This window comes from Asterias rubens, chromosome 12, assembly GCF_902459465.1.
Source record: "Asterias rubens chromosome 12, eAstRub1.3, whole genome shotgun sequence".
Taxonomy (NCBI): Eukaryota; Metazoa; Echinodermata; class Asteroidea; order Forcipulatida; family Asteriidae; genus Asterias; species Asterias rubens.
This window is the reverse complement of record NC_047073.1, coordinates 13,072,834-13,089,736: the sequence shown is the minus strand read 5'-3', so window position 1 is coordinate 13,089,736 and position 16,903 is coordinate 13,072,834. Positions and strand designations below refer to the sequence as shown.

The 16,903-nt window shown below is 39.9% G+C and overlaps 1 protein-coding gene across 2 annotated transcripts; it reads right to left on the bottom strand.

Moving 5' to 3' along the window:
* Positions 1-937: 937 nt before the first annotated feature.
* LOC117298033 (nuclear factor interleukin-3-regulated protein-like) lies at positions 938-16,534 on the bottom strand. 2 transcript variants are annotated; one of them, XM_033781258.1, is made up of 2 exons: positions 16,048-16,534; positions 938-3,746 (listed from the first exon to the last, which is right to left on the bottom strand). In XM_033781258.1, exon 2 carries the CDS (start codon positions 3,723-3,725, stop codon positions 2,055-2,057), a length of 1,671 nt encoding a protein of 556 aa, XP_033637149.1. In that variant the 5' UTR covers positions 3,726-3,746; positions 16,048-16,534; the 3' UTR covers positions 938-2,054. The 2 variants fall into 2 exon arrangements, with proteins under 2 accessions (XP_033637149.1, XP_033637150.1); XM_033781259.1 differs by lacking the exon at positions 16,048-16,534 and adding an exon at positions 6,837-7,148.
* Positions 16,535-16,903: the final 369 nt, after the last annotated feature.

Sequence of the window (16,903 nt, the reverse complement as noted above, 5' to 3'; positions counted from 1 at the left end):
ACAAAGTATCAACGTTGGGGGTATTATTAAGGACAATAACATAATAATATGCTATTATAGGTTGCTAACTTGCTTTTGAAGTGTTCTTTTACGAGCCGGGTACTCTTTAAGCCCCCCCCCCCCAACCACCACATGCTGAACTAAAGTTCCCAACGAAAAATAAAATAAAATAACCCCTTGCACCACCACGGTCCCCCTCCCCGTCTATGACTATTGCTGATCAGTCAGTTCACCAAACGGACAAAACGAACATCCAAAATCACAATGGTCCCCACAACCCTCCCCATCTACATTGACGAACGACATTTCGGACAAAACTGGCCCCGAAACCACCCACCATGGTCTCGTCCGAATTAAACATGCCCCCCCCCCTCTCTAACCCAACCTCCCCCTTCTATGATTGCTTGAGGAAAGTTCACAAACTGGCCAAACTCAACTTCCAAGTGAACCATTGTCCCAACCAACCCAACCATTGTCCCAACCAACCCAACCATTGTCCCAACACCAACCCAACCATTGTCCCAACCAACCCAACCATTGTCCCAACCAACCCGACCCACCTTCCTAATGAACGATTCTAAACAGCAAAATCCAACCACCAAATTATTTCTTCACACCTTCTCCCCCAGCGGAATCCTCCCCTGCCTTTTAAATTTGCCATTCTAAAAGAAATTCCTGATTTATTTTTAAGAATTCCCTTTTTTTAATCGATTTAGAAAACAAAAATCACCATTGAAAAGCGCTACGACAGTGGCAATCTTGGTGTACAAAAAATGTGTTGATGATGTACCAATACGAAACCTTTCCCATTAGTTTTAGTCGTCCTCCAAATTGGGCCCTTTAATTCCCCCCCCCAAAAAAAAACAACAACTACAGAATCATTCCTTGAGTTATACATGTATATCCACAAACCATCAACCAGACACATTGTCAAAACTTAATTAACATGAAATCACACATGATTAATGTTTATTCATGATTGGAAACGAAGCTTGGCCCGCTGAACAACAAAACTATTAGTTTCAAGTAATTATACAATAATCAAACATATGAAACAGAAAATAATGACGTCAAAGTGTACATAACCAAATAAACTAATAAAAATTCGGTAATAAATGCAGTCAATACAGTTTTATTGTATTGTATTATGCACTGGACTTATTTCTGAACTTTTAAAACAAAATCAGGACGGGTAAAAATATAATGCAATATTCAAGGCGTTTTCGACAAGAAAAAACAAACAATTATTGTGGGCGACCTTTCTTATGAGATTGTACACATGCAGTCCTCCAAAAACCCGATAATAAGAACTCTCTGAGAACTTCTGAAGGCCCTGTAAAAATAATGCATTTTTTTTTATGAAGAGCGATTTAAACATGTGGACAAAATGTGAACATTTTTGGAAAGGTTTAGTGTCGATTGTTTTGGTCGACCAACACGCTTTCTTATAGTTTTATTTATAAAATAAATTAGGATTGATGTTTTAAACATACTGTACGTTTAGTATCTTCAATATTTATCGTACAAAAAGAAAAACCAAGTTATCGATAAAGCTATACACTTTGCAGCAATTTTAACGGTTTTGTGTGCACAAGGGATAGAGCCTAATATTTACAGCACCAGTTATAAACCTCCAAAAACAAATTTTGTACAATCTACACACCAGCATTCCTGTGACAAAGAAGTAGTAATGGGGTGCATTTCATGGCATCCAAAGTGAATGTCCTCAGTAAAATTGAAAGAAAGAAGGGTACACCAATTTGATGATCGTATAATTTCTCAAGAATAAGAAATAGTATACAAATCATTAATGTTGTGAACTGTTAATAATTCAATGAACATCGCTTGTGACTGGTTTCCCTGCTCAATATTTGCGTAGCAAATAAAATAGTTAAGCAGAATTCTTGTGTCTCCTTACCAGATACCATCAATTTGTCTTCAGAATTGACACCATCGGTGTTTTTTGTTATCTTTGATCAAATTCAACATTGTTGAGAAACATACGAAATTATAATATTATGGCAAAGTTACAAACAGTTTGTGTCAATGTCAAGTTACTGTTGAGATAACTTCTTGTTTGCTTCTGCCGTTTTTCTCCTGACAAGTTCCTTCAATCTCGCCACATCCTTCTGCAGCGAAGACGTTTCATGATGTAGCTGGATGTTCTCCTGCTCCAAGTAAGCCGAACGAGCTGCTCTGTAATCGATCAAGAGTCTCTTTGCATCTCGGCATTTCTTGGCAGCTTGGTTATTGCGTCTTCGCTTGTCCCAGTATTTCGCACTGTCATCCATGCTCATTTGAAGATTGCGTACGCTACCATGCATGGGGAAACCCTCTGTGGTACCTTTGTTGAGGGCTGCTAAGGCCTGGGCTGCCTCAACCATCCTCTCGTGGGTTTCGTTCAGGGTAAGTTCAGATGAGGAACCAGAAGGGATGAATTCTGATTTGACTGGGTACTCCAAGACGGAGCTACATGTATGGGGGCTTATGTTGCCATCGCTTGAAGAGCTTGAAGGAGGGGGTGTAAAGCTGTCCAACCTAGGGCGACCACATTGAAGTTCTTCATGAGCGACCTTTGATGTTTGTGGGATAGGAATACTAGACATTTCAGAGGACACTGTTCTCTTTATCTTGCACAATGGCTCTTCGGATGTTGATGGTGTCTTGACGACAGCGCCCTCTTCGGTCTGTGCAAGAGAACGCTTTAGTTTATCGCGAAGTTTATGAGGAAGTTTGGAGAGTTCAATGCCTGATGAGAAGGCACTGTGTGGAGAGGGTGGGGAGGGGGGTTTCTGTTGGGCGTCTATCGGGTTAGTTTGTATAGTCGGGGGAACCGAAGGGAGCAACGATGGGGAGAAAGATTGACCCTCTGATGGCGAGGTCACTTTGGTCTTGCCGTTATAGAAACCAACATAAGGTTGCCGAGCTACCAGTGGTTGATCTATCGGGGTTTCTTGCTTGATCATCAGTTGATGTGAATTCCCGAGGTAGGCATGGACTGCGTTGACATCCATGCTTGGCGGCAAAGAAACTGGTGCCCTGTGAGGAATTTCAGTAGCTAGTCTATCCGTGAATGGACGTACTGTAGGTTGCAACGAAGTTGGATATGGTGGTAGCAAGTTCTTGGGTTGTTCGGCTGGGTACATTTTGGTGGTTGGTGGTGCTTGGAAGAATGATAAATCTTGCTCATAAACGGGGTAAGCAATTCCATGGCCTAATTGTTTGCCACTTGATGTTGGATGGATCCTGTTTTGACTTTTGGTGTTTTTGTTCTTGCAAGGTTTGCCTTTCATGGCCTGCAGCTCTGCTTTGAGCTTCTCGTTCTCCCTAGCGAGGTTCATCACGTGAGTTTCCAGAACGAGGTCCGTCAGGCGCCGCTTCTCTCTCGATCTCTTGGCGGCATCGTTGTTCTTGCGGCGTTTGTCCCAATACTGGATATCCTTAGAGTCTTCCGAGGTGAACACTCTCTGCTTACGGGACATGATCAGGTCTGGTATGTTCGTGCTCAGATCCATTGGGTCCGCGCCGTTGGGGAGCTTGGTTGATAGCTCCATGGGTGGAAGACTCCCCTGTTCGGACAGGCGACCGTTCGGGTGGACACGCTGCACAGGCTTGCCGCAGTGTCGGTGCTGTGCGAGGTAGTCCCTGTTGTTCACCTGGTCCGTCATCTTGATGGAAAGATTCAAAGCTGATGTCTGGGGAAGTGGAGATGCTGTTGCTGCCATTGTGATCTCTCGTATGGAATTCTGTAGCAGAAACAATAAATAAATAAAAATATTTAAAAGTTTGTCATATTTTTGTTTACTTTGGAAGCCAACTACCTGAATAACACTCAAGAGGACAGTGCTCCCGTTTCGCAACATTCATTTCGTTTGGTAACCCTCATGACAAAATGTTTTTATTTGTCTTCCGTTTTTTTTTACTGCGAGTTGTGGCTTGTTATTGACGCAGCGACCAAACTCCATGTTCATTCGTAACATGTCAGTGAACCCTTCACATTAATGACACGTATCCATTGGTTCGGCTCAGACCCACCAATCTAATCTACAATACCGCTGGGCTGGTGGTGACGAGCGCGACATGTTGATGATGTAATGATGCATGCTGATTTTCACGTCTCGACGCAATGCGCATAATGCGTAAACAAAATTGGTAATGCAAACGATTGTTTAGCTCTCTTCTTTTTGTTAGTACAAGGCAAAGAATGAAATTAATTCTTCTTAATGGATTGAAGACATACAGACATCTTATTATTGATCTCGATCTTTGTAAACCGGAACTCGTGACAGCATTTTTTCAATGTTTTAAACCTAATTAATATGCATTACTGTTCGTTTTATTCCCGAAAAATTAAGTTAATATAAAATATATACTATATAAAATAAAAATAAACTATACAAAAAAACAAAAAAAAAAAACAATATTTTTTGCAACTGTCAACTAAATGAAATACCACCCATCCACAAAGTCGACACTATGTTATCTGTTTTTGCTTTATACACGTGTGGCTTTCCATAGTTTGCCAACCTCGGTTGGCGTTAACCAAGGCTGTGCAATTGCATCAGAAAAGGTCTAGGCCTAGCCTATGGCGTTGAGGAACCAAGCGAAAGTTTAAAAATTACTTTTCAGACGATAGATGGCAGCAAACTCGTTGGAACATTTACCAAGATACAAATAATACTATACGTGGCAAGTTGTGTAGCACCATAGTACAAGCTCGACCGTTAAAATCAACATAGCTCCAATGAAATTAACCTTATCTGTAGCTGTAAGCCGTTTACAAGTTCCATTACGTAATGCTTCCCGTTCATGAATTATTCATATATAGAATGACGTCACTGGTGGACATAATACCACAAAAACCATAGGTATGTGCTAGTCGTGCATGACCCCTCGGGCATAGAAAGAATTTGAATTCCTCTGACACGAAATAGTTGCTGTGTCACGTGAATCAGGCAAGCTTAGGTGAAGTTACGTAAGAAGAGATGATCAATAATTTCTTATGAATGAACCGAGATGTCACCGTTACCGGGCTTTGCTTTTGGGGTAGCAACTAGCATGGGTCGCAGTCGCAGCAGCACTGATGATAATCTTAGAGCTTCAAGAACTGTGGGGAATTTAATTACTATATGTATTGACAACATCCCAATCCTCTTGTAGGCCTTTAATTATTTACAATTTTTTTTTTTAAACAAACCCTCTGCCAAGATGAATAGTTGCGAAACAAAAACAGATTATGTTAACAACGGTTCGCAGCCTTTTGGCCACAGAACATTCGCATTTTGTTTGTCGTATCGAGAATGTTAAAAAAAATCGAGTTTTTATGGATTTATTTTCACCACATGAAAGTTGCTTAATATAACTCGAATTACTAATTAGACCAACATTTTTAAAGTTAACAACAAATCGTATTCCGAAATGGTGCACTTATCTCGGATTACATAAAAGCCCGACCCGTACTGCACTTTCAAAAAGTTACACCCCAAAGAAGAGTTACGCAAGTTGCTAATAACAGGCTAACAATCAAACTCAATCAATAGAGAGGGTAGATTAAAATCAAACTGACGAACGCTACTCAGCGTTAACAGAAAACATTCTATTGTCATTAAAGGCATAAAGGTTTCTGGTTGGGCCGTTACGTCATGTTACGGCCTAAGCAAACACACAGCATAACTTCCCAACAATGTATCGAGGCAGCGGTGGGTTAACGTCCAAGATCCGGTTCCAGATCGCCTTGGAGAAACACGCATAATTTGATCATGAATACGATATCGTGGGCTTCTCAAGTCTATGAAGTTAGGGAAGCAAGAAATGACAAAATGACGAATAAATACATTCATCGTTGCATACCCACTTGAATAAATATGTCGAACAAACAGTAACCCGAAACTTGGAAAAGCGGGAGCGGAAAATAAATTACATAACAAACAAAATAATAGTATTTTAGTTAAGGAAGGAAATACGCTAGACATAATTGGTGGGGCCAGTCAAAGTTTGAGAAAATTTGACAAGACTATGATTTAAAGGCAGTGGACACTATTGGTCATTACTCAAAATAATTATTAGCATAAAACCTTAATACTTGGTAAAGAGTAATGGGGAGAGGTTGGTAGTATGAAACATTGTGAGAAACGGCTCCCTCTGAAGTAACGTAGTTTTCGAGAAAGTAATTTTCTACGAATTTGATTTTGAGACCTCAAGTTTAGATTTTGAGGTCTCGAAATAAAGCATCTGTAAGCACACAACTTCGTGTTACAAGGGTGTTTTTCTTTCATAGTTATCTCGCAACTCCGAATTTTCACAGGTTTGTTATTTTATGCATATGTTGAGATACACGAAGTGAGAAGACTGGTCTGTGACAATTACCAATAGTGTCCATTGTCTTTAATCATAGAACCTAGGTTTGCTCCAATTCGGGCAGTTTGTCCAGAACAGTTTTCAATAAGAGTTCGACAATCAAATCAAACTTAAGCAAGTTAGAAAGTTACGTATAAAAAACTTCGATTAAAATGCTCTGATTGAAATTCCTACTTTCCGCAAGTTATATCGCATTTGAACACCTGCACTTTTATAATATCACTTCAAACCATCTCACTTCTAAATCTTATAATAAGCGATCGTCCTAAAAGTTAGCATAAAATCTTATTTCAATTAATATAATACACATAGTTACCAAAGATTGCACTGATTTACTGAACAAATTGAATCGAGAACAATACCACAAACACACACACATAAAACAGTTAACGAAAAAGAAACTTGAAAGGAAGAAAGACATCAGTCGTAACAAAATTTTATTAGAGAAAACATATAAAAAATCTGATTAAGATGTGTACCTTACACAAAATCCGAAAAGTCCTTTCAGAAGAATATATTCAACTGGAAAACAGTTGGTCTCTTGTTGAAAGATGCTCTCTGGTTGCAGGCGGATTTAGTCCATCCACAATACAAATTTTAATTAACACCTTTCATCCCAAGGCAAATCCTCAAAAACGTCTTCGCTCCAAAAACTTAATTAATATCCAATGAAAACTAGTGCAGGTTCTGCTTTCTAAAGTTTAACAACACTGAGATCAGAGCTATTCAGTCGATGCGTACGTGCAGCTTGATTTTGATTATTTTACTAAATTGAAAACAACTCGTGGAGACTCTTTCCCCCCTCAGTACACCTCGAATTCTTACAGGAGTAACATTACGTAATACGCTGCGCAAGCGCAGTGGCTACTGGTTCGTCACATACTCTGTGCGATCTGGAGTTGCGTAATGGTGCGACCTTCGAGATTATTTCTGTTGTTTAACTACTGTGCGTGACGAAGAGGAGCTACAAGCGTCCTTGCCCCTTCTCATCTAAGGTTGGGAGAGGGGTTCGATAATTTTGTTGTGTAACTAGTGTGCGTGACAAAGAGGAGATACAAGCGTCCTTCCCCCTTCTCATCTAAGCTTGGTAGCGGGGTTGGATACAAACAAAATTCGCAGCCTGGTCCTACCAGGCACCGTTTGTACTCGCCTCAAAGGAAGTAGACTAAACACAAAATCTAACAAATTACATGCATGGGATCGCACCATACGATTTGTATCAATCAAATGGCTCTTCGCAAGGCGGATCCTGTCATCTCGCCCTAAACCAAAGTCGCCCCAACACAATGCTCATCTCGCCCTAAACCAAAGTCGCCCTAACACAATGATCATCTCGCCAAAAAGCAAAGTCGCCCAACACAATGTTCATCTCGCCCAATAGCAAAGTCGCCCCAACACAATGCTCATCTCGCCCTAAACCAAAGTCGCCCCAACACAATGATCATCTCGCCAAAAAGCAAAGTCGCCCAACACAATGTTCATCTCGCCCAATAGCAAAGTCGCCCCAACACAATGCTCATCTCGCCCTAAACCAAAGTCGCCCTAACACAATGATCATCTCGCCAAAAAGCAAAGTCGCCCAACACAATGTTCATCTCGCCCTAAACCAAAGTCGCCCCAACACAATGTTCATCTCGCCAAATAGCAATTAAGTCCCCAACACAATGTTCATCTCGCCCAATAGCAAAGTCGCCCCAACACAATGTTCATCTCGCCCTAAACCAAAGTCGCCCTAACACAATGATCATCTCGCCAAAAAGCAAAGTCGCCCAACACAATGTTCATCTCGCCCTAAACCAAAGTCGCCCCAACACAATGTTCATCTCGCCAAATAGCAATTAAGTCCCCAACACAATGTTCATCTCGCCCAATAGCAAAGTCGCCCCAACACAATGTTCATCTCGCCCAATAGCAAAGTCGTTCCAACCCAACACAGCGTTCACCTCGCCAAATAGCAAAGTCGCCCCAACACAATGTTCATTGGCAAAGTTGCCCCAACCAGTGGCCATGTATGCCGGTTCCATGTTTCAATTTGTGCAAGAATTCGGAACCATAATATCCTTTTCTCCACTTAATTTCTCCAGATAAATCTAATTACTTTGTTCATTGTTACGATCGACAAATAAACAAGTACTATACTTATTTTAAAAACAATTATTGTCAAAAAAAATGAAGTGACAACATAGAAACAAAAAATGTAATTAGCAGATGAAACTTGATAAAAACAAAACGGGTGAGGTGTGTTAACCAAAATGTGGGTACATACAATCTGACAATGGAGGTAGAGGGCTAGTAGCTCGGTCGGGACCTTCTCTGGTGAAATTACTATAATTACTGTCTTTCTATTTATAGTTCCAAACTATCGTTCTCCAGATCGAAGAACCTTCCATATTGTGTAACATTTCCGATTTATACTCTTAATTGTATAAATCTTTGATAAGGCATCATCAATTCCTCTCTCTAGCTTTTAAAGTCCGTTCTAAGACTTTGGCCCCCTTCTTTAAATTAAAGCTTTTTACTAATTCGGTGTTTTTTTAACTTTATTTTATGGGTGATCTCGTAAGTAGGCCCGTTTTGGAAGGGTGTGTTTTCATAACATGGATTTTGTGATTTCTAGTTTTTTACCAATTCATTTGTGCTTATTATATTATTTGTTGTTTATGTTCTCAGCTTTTTAAACGTGTCTGATTTGGTATTGTTGTTTATTTTATCATTTTTATTGAGCCATAATATGTACATTGTAGGGAACGGATACACATAAATCAGTGTCTTATTTCTTATTTATTGTTCTACACCGTAAGAATTGTTCCAACCAAAACGTGATCTCCATAATCTGCTGTTTACAAGAGGGCCATGAAATAATATTACGTAATAGAAGTTTCGCATGCGCATACACACTGTTGTGTCACATCATGGAGGTAGAAACCCCTTTCTACCATAGAGTAAGGACTTACTCTATGTTTCTACTAAGCTGCATCATGGATACATGTACATGTACATGTATAGTGCAAGGCTCAACCACAGACTCCGATGACCACGTGGTTTTCTCATGGGTTAAACCACGGTTCGACCGTTTTCAACGATGTGCATTCCCAATATTCACTGGGCAGCCATCTTGTTTTTCCCAAAACCAATGTAATGTATCCAGTTCGAAAAATCGCAAATAATAGTCTGGTTTACAATGACAATCATTTTGTCATCACTTATCGTACCATTGTCAAAGAGGGAACACGACAGAGATTACGGCAGCACCCTCAGCTTCATCATGGAATCTACCGTATTTTCAGGTCTTGTTTTCGGTGGTTGGTATCTTTAGTCTTCGCTCAATATTCCAGGGAACATCTTACTTTTTATACGTTTGTAAAAGTTTCACAGACTTTGTATTCAATAATTGTTTTAAATTACATTAATTTGTTTATACAATACTTCATGAACATACACATCCGGGCTTCTTTTAAAACACGGCGTCACTGTCCTTACAGGTACAGTTTAGATTGCAATCCGGGTCCCCACAATTATTGAAGGACCAGATTTATTGTTGTCCTTGTCACAAGGAAAGCATCTGGCCTTTCTTATAGAGTTTGTCCCTCAATTATAATAATAATTATTTTTTCAGTTGTCTGAAGTTACGTTGGTTTATAATGAAACCTCACTGCGTACATTGTCCATGGTGAGCTAGACGAAGGTTGCACTTATGAGCTATTATTATTTTTATCTGGTCAGGGAGTGGTCATCGGTACTATTCCCAGGTCACAGAGATATGGTCAGTGGCTCGAGTGGTCAGGCCTAAGGATACCAGCTGTCCCCGGCTTGACCCTGCTTAGTAAGACCAGTCTGGGTTTACAGTACGTCCAGAATGGTCCACTGCCGGGGTCATCCTTCGGCCACGGTCTCTCACCGGATCAGGCCGCTATGGACGTTCATTGCATTGATGAAACCATGGAGGTGTTCTACCTTCATGATGAAACGCACATAGACTTGGTTCCAAGTCTGTGATTGAGGTTAGTAATCCTGAGAGCCGATATTGTCTGAGACCTGACCTGTCATCAATTGAGTTCATAAAGCGTGTGATAGCAATTCTGCAGAAAATTCTGCGCGGCCGATGCAGAGATAACCGCAGTCTCAGACTTGAAATCAAGTCTAAAACGCACGCGGATCAATGTGCATCACATGGGCGTGTTCGACCGTGGTTCGACCAACGAACGATAATGGATTACAACACGTAGGTGGCCTCGGTATGGTGTGGATTATGTAACTTACCCAGACAGGAATCTTTTGAGTGGTCTAGTAGTCACGTCTCAAAATGCGGGCAGAGGGTCAGCCCAGGGTCAGGCAAAGGCCACCGGGTGGTCTGGAGTTTAAAAGTGCAACCAGAGGGTCATCTACCTGGTCAGGTGACCATAATAATCACGCGCTCAATCCACGCTATTTATATACACTGTCCCTTTTAGCTACGATTTTCCTTGTATAATTGTAATAATTAGCAAAAAAGCTCAACAAAATATCTCAATTGGTGCACAAAACTTTCTAGTATAAATAAAATAGTTTGGTATGCACAACTGCTGCATGAAATCGTTCCCTGCAAGTAAAACCGAAACAGTCTATTAGGGCCTAGTGTTTCAATAATTAATTTCCTTTGTTTTTGTTTTTCAATGTAATCAGAAATGTTGCATCATTTTGTATCTTAATTTCGTCATGGATTCAATCAAAACAGCTGAGCGTTTTGCGATAGCCACAAGAAACAAAATAATAACAAGAAATAAAACAAGATGCTTTTTTCTTTGCAAAAATGTATACACAACGTTGTAATTTCTATAAAAATCAATGTAAGATTTTATGTTTCTGCCATTGAGTTGTGCACATGTCTGTAGAAGGCCTCGCTCTGTGACCCTTCCATCCGTATTAAACATGAATTGATAGTAGCAACCATTAATGGTGCGTTCGTTTAGCTTCCCTGGGTCGACCCCGGTGTGTGGCGGTTTATTTTCCCAGGACAAACATGTGTAATTATCTGCACACGTTCGTCCTGGAAAAAAAACCCGCCACACACCGGGGTCGACCCAGGGAAGCTAAACGAACGCACCCTAAATGTATCGGAATGTTACATTCATGAGTTCCTCATCATGTTTATTTGAATTGTCCACGAGTGAATAGTGGTAAACGTTATCCAATTCCGAAACGTGGATCAGCTCATGGAGGTAGAAACTCCATGATCTGCTCCAGCAATAATTGAAAACAACCCTTGGGTTAAATTCGGGAGGAAGGACATTATAGAAATCAAGGCTAACACATTAACCCATGAAGGATCTCTATTGTTTAGACTGACGTAGGATGTAGGATTATTCCATTGATGCCCGTTTGGGCGTAAAAGAAGGTGTCGCTCACCCATAAGGTTATCTATCTCTCAAGGTAACCACGGAGGTAGCCCGTGGGGGTAACTCACTAGTGAGAAACGGCTCCCTCTGAAGTGACGTAGTTTTCGAGAAAGCAGTGATTTTACACAAATTTGATTTCGAGACCTCAAGTTTAGAATTTGAGGTCTCGAAATCAAGCATCAGAAAGCACACAACTTCGATTGACAAGGGTGTTTTTTCTTTCATTCATATCTCGCAACTTCGACGACCAATTGAGCTCAAATGTTCACGGGTTTGTTATTTTATGCATATGTTTAGATACACTATAAGTGAGAAGACTGGTCTTTGACACTTACCAATAGTGTCCACTGTCTTTAAAGACACTGGACACTGTTGGTAAAGTCAAAGACCAGTCTTATCACTTAATGCATTTAGACCTATATAAAGTAACAAACCTGTGAAAATTTGAGCTCAATTTATTGCTCGTCGAAGTTGCGAGATAATAATGAAAGAAAAGAAGAACAAAAAGAAGAACAAAAACACCCTTGTGTGCTTTCATGCTCGATTTCGAGACCTCAAATTCTAAACCTGAGGTCTCGAAATCAAATTGGTGGAAAATTACTTCTTTCTCGAAAACTACGTTAAGAGAGCTGTTTCTCACAAGCAGTTTACTATCAATCTCTTCCCATTACTTGTTACCAAGCAAGTTTTTATGCTAATAATTATTTTGAGTAATTACCAATAGTGTCCACTTCCTTTTAATAGTTGGTTGTGGTTTCTCGCTGTGTCTCCTTCTATTTACTCCATGTTCTTACCATGTAAGTTTTATGGTCTGGAGTAATATTAAACCCACAACTGTTGTCTGTAAATTAAAGATTCAAAGGTTGTGATTTTTATGGAGAGTTGAAAAGGGTTCAACAATGTGCCCCTAATTGGGCTGTTGACTTTTTAATTAGTATTTTCAAAGTATACTTATTGAACGTGTAGCATTTACCGTGGCTTCTATGGGAGCTTAATTAATGTGGTGCCCTCATTGGTCTTCTATAAGAATGGGTGCGCTAATACCCATGCTCATAACTAAAATGCCAATTTACAAGTGTCTGCTGCCACCATGCGTTTCAAGTCTGCCAGTGACACGTGACCATCACCCTTGGCTATCTTGTTCATTACCATCCAACCCAGCACACCAAAAAGCATGAAGCGACCCGCCGACATACGTGTAAAGTGGTTCCGACGACCAAAGTCACACCATAATAAAGCGTCGGCTGATTTCTGGCGAGATGTTTAACTTTTAGCCTTTCGTAAATCATAAATGCATGCATACACCACGTGGTCTTTAATACAATTCAAACATTTAACGGTGTGTACAGCTACAGGTACAACCATAGGGCTTCGTTTAATCCCATATTCGTTGAAATCGTACAATCCTCAAAAATCCACAAAGATACAGATGATGGGTACTTTATCCCTTTATATATTATGGGGATATTTTTAGGTCATAAGAAAAACGAAATTTCACACAAGTTATCTGTCTGGCGTTACCATGGGCGGACGGCTTTACAGTTTAGTCTCCAGTAGACACAGCCATTATAAACACAAATTTAACACTTTCGCCACATCTTTGCACACTAAAATTTGGTTAGGAGAGAGTGTGACTGCTGAAAAAAATTGTTATTAAAAAAACAACTAAAAACTAAAAAAACTAAACTAAAAACCAAACAAAACAAAAACCAAACAAACAAAAACCAACCAACCAACCAACCAACCAACCAACCAAACAAACAAACAAACAAACAAACAAACAAACAAACAAAACAGAAAAAACACTACACAACTAAATAGTAGCTTTTTATGAAACTACAAAATTTAAGACAACAGCCAAGTTATCCCCTTTAAAGTTACTACCTTATCTCCATTCCATCTTTGTTTGCACTTTTATCGTGATTTTTTTTGCTTAATGGGCCACTCGTCGATGACCTAATATCTGCTTAGCACTGCAGACTGCAGAGTAAACCCGCTTCTCACATAAACAAATAGTTTATAGGCTAGTCATATTTCTAAGAAAACGTAAGAGTGACCTAGACCTGCATGCTTTAGGTAATGTGACGTTAACAATAACCCAAAAGAACAACTGAACCTTCATAACTATAAGTCATCTGCCAGTACAAACCTATTTATTCCCATTTTAAATCAGTACAATGTATGTATTGCATCTTCTTCATGTATCGGCGTATACCATGGAGCAATATGCCTATACTATGGAGGTCGAAAAGTGGACATCTGCTTTTCTGCTAACGGTGCAGCACAAGGAGTCGCCAAGAACACTAAAAATATTCTCATAAAAACTTTAATTGTCTCGGACAAAACACAGGATATTCTTAGAACAAAAAGGGGGTCGGGGGGGGGGGGATTCGAGCTTTAGTAAAACCGGGTTATTCATCCGGAACAATTCACAGGAAAGCGATGATAGAAAACGTCAATGACTGAAGTAATTCAACAGTCACTGATAGGCCTTGACCTTGTTGACCTGTTACTGTGCGGTTAGCACCAAGTATGTCACACAACCCTGTTTTTTTTGTACGAACGTTGTTTTGCCAAAACCTTCGAAGGTTTATTTTTAGATTCCTTGGAATTCTGTATTGTGCTAAATAAAACAACACGCTGGAATTCTTGTTAATCGTAATCTGTTTGCAATCATTATGAGCAATTTGTTTTGTTTGATGGGGTGAAATGCATTCATCAGCGTGTAGTCACCTTGTGATTTTTGTTGTAGTTAAAAGACGATGGAAACTATCGGTTATTGTCAAAGACCAATCCTCTCACTTGGATGTATATCAACATTTTATGCATAAAATAACAAACCTGTGAAAATTTGGGCTCGATTGGTCGTCGGAGTTGCGAGATAACTATGAAAGAAAAAAACACACCCTTGTCACACGAAGTTGTGTGCTTTTAGATGCTTGATTTCGAGATCTCAAATTCTAAACTTGAGATCTCCAGATCAAATTCGTGGAAAATTCCTTCTTTCTCGGAATTTTACAGGGATTGGGGAAAGGATAAAAAACAAAACAAGACCCATGCTGTAAAATATTTCCCTCTGAAATGAATAAAGTCATAATTGTTAGGATAAAAACTGTATTCTGAAAACATAAAAGGATTTGGGTACTTTTTCAAAATGTCCATAGATTTACATTAAACTTACAGGGTTTGAAGATAATGATAGTGGAAAGCTTCCCTTTAAATATTACTACTAAACGAGGTGCTGTAGTTTTTGAGAAATGAGTAAAACAATGTCATGAAAATACGTTTGTAAATGATTGAAATAGTTTTCGTCTCATGAGACGAAAATTGTTTTCATGACATTGTTTTACTCATTTCCCAAAAACTACATTACCTCAGCAAGTTATATTTTCAGGGAAGCTTTCTACTATCATCATCTTCTAACTGTGTAATTTTGTTGGTGTAAATCTGTGGAAATTGTGTTTTTTGTCCTACAAAAGTTACATAGACCCTTTAAACCCCCCCGAAACGCAACAGCTCAGTGATCGGTTTCGGTTAATTGAAATAAAGGACAATGTGTTCTTAGGAGCCCTCATGCTGGAAATTTATTTTATTCTTTTTCACTATTTTTTTTCTCTGACCCACACACACAACGGGCTCAGCTCATGTTTCACATGTTTGTAATTTCAGATAAACGCTGTCCGACTAATTTTTTTTCAGCTCCACCAAAAGATACATTATACAACATTTTCATGTGATTAACTCCATACTATGACATCTCCTGGAACACATAAAGTTTAATTCAGGTTTTTTTCTAAGAAATATAAAAAAAAAATAGTGGTTTCTCCGGGAATACGTCTCATTCAGGTTTGTCTAAGAAATATTTAAAAATATTTCAGACTTTATAATAAATTCAAGATAGTATAACACCCAGCCGTATGAAACGGGAATTTTTGTAGTTTTAATAGTCGGACACTAACTATAAGCCCAAGCCTGCGTGTAAAAGAGTTGGGAATGGGTGCGTGGGATGATGGGTGGGGTGGGGGTGAGGTTGGGGTGGGGGAGGGAGGGGACTCGTGAGAAAAGATCACGAACTCCAACTAGAATCAATTTGCAACCAATTCTCAAGCAGTTACCTGCAATCCCAATAAATTATCCAAGCTGGCAGTGCTGTCGAAAGATAACCTTGCCGAAACAACCAGGTCGTTGCTGGCTGAACTATCCTCAACAAACAATATACGGCTATTGTGGTTTTGTGCGAAATTGATTATAATAATAACAATACAGATGTGAAAATTAACCAACTGAGTTAAATACTACTAATAATATTATTTACCTGCTAGCCTCGTGTACAGCTCTCTGTTTACGCCGCAAAATTTCCCGACCCGGAGGAGAATTGAGCGGGGAAAAACCTCGCGAAGAGCCGCACAGCTTGTTGGCTCTAACACCCTCGATTCACCCACTCCTACCTCGCGTAGACCGCAGCCAAAAAGGAGACAAAACGATGATGGTTTCGGTGAAGAAGTGCAACTAGGCTATACCTAAGTTCATCACTGGACCAAAGCCCTTGCACTTGATCACCCCTTCATGTATAGGTTGTCCTTAACCCTGTACTTAAAGCGTGTCAGGCTAGGTCAGTTAACCACGCTCCAAGCTTCCCCATTGGTTCCCGGGTCTAAGCCCACGTTTTTTTCTCTCTATCTTTGGTAACCGTGACAGTGAGCATTGCATAACAGTGGCCAGGCGGTTTGGATGACATAAAAGCATCATATCCCGAACCCAGCATCCCTGTGGGCTAGATTGTGTAACTTGCGACGGTGATTGGCCTGTCGGTACGAGCGAGCACGTTCATGGACTGCCGTTTACATTCGATTAGCATGCGGCGTATCTGGGGCAATAACATCAGATGACCGTACCAGCTGCCGGGCTTGTATAGAAAACACACCACAATCAAGTCTGGGACACGACTGGCAAGCCAACCTCAGTTTTTAGAACTAGGTCGATGCCATAGGGACGACCTCGTAAAAACACTACAGACGCTAAAAACAAAACTAAACATTTCCTCTTTTGTGGCATCACCGCACTTGTTTGCATTAATAAACCGAAACTAAACATGTAGGTGTTGAGAAGTAAATCTGCTTCTACTTTATTTCAACCTCATAGTTGCAAAATAGTGTCTATCCTCAAATATT

Excerpts from the sequence above, each read along its gene's own strand:
- LOC117298033 (XM_033781258.1), bottom strand. The coding sequence starts at position 3,725 with ATGGCAGCAACAGCATCTCCACTTCCCCAGACATCAGCTTTGAATCTT.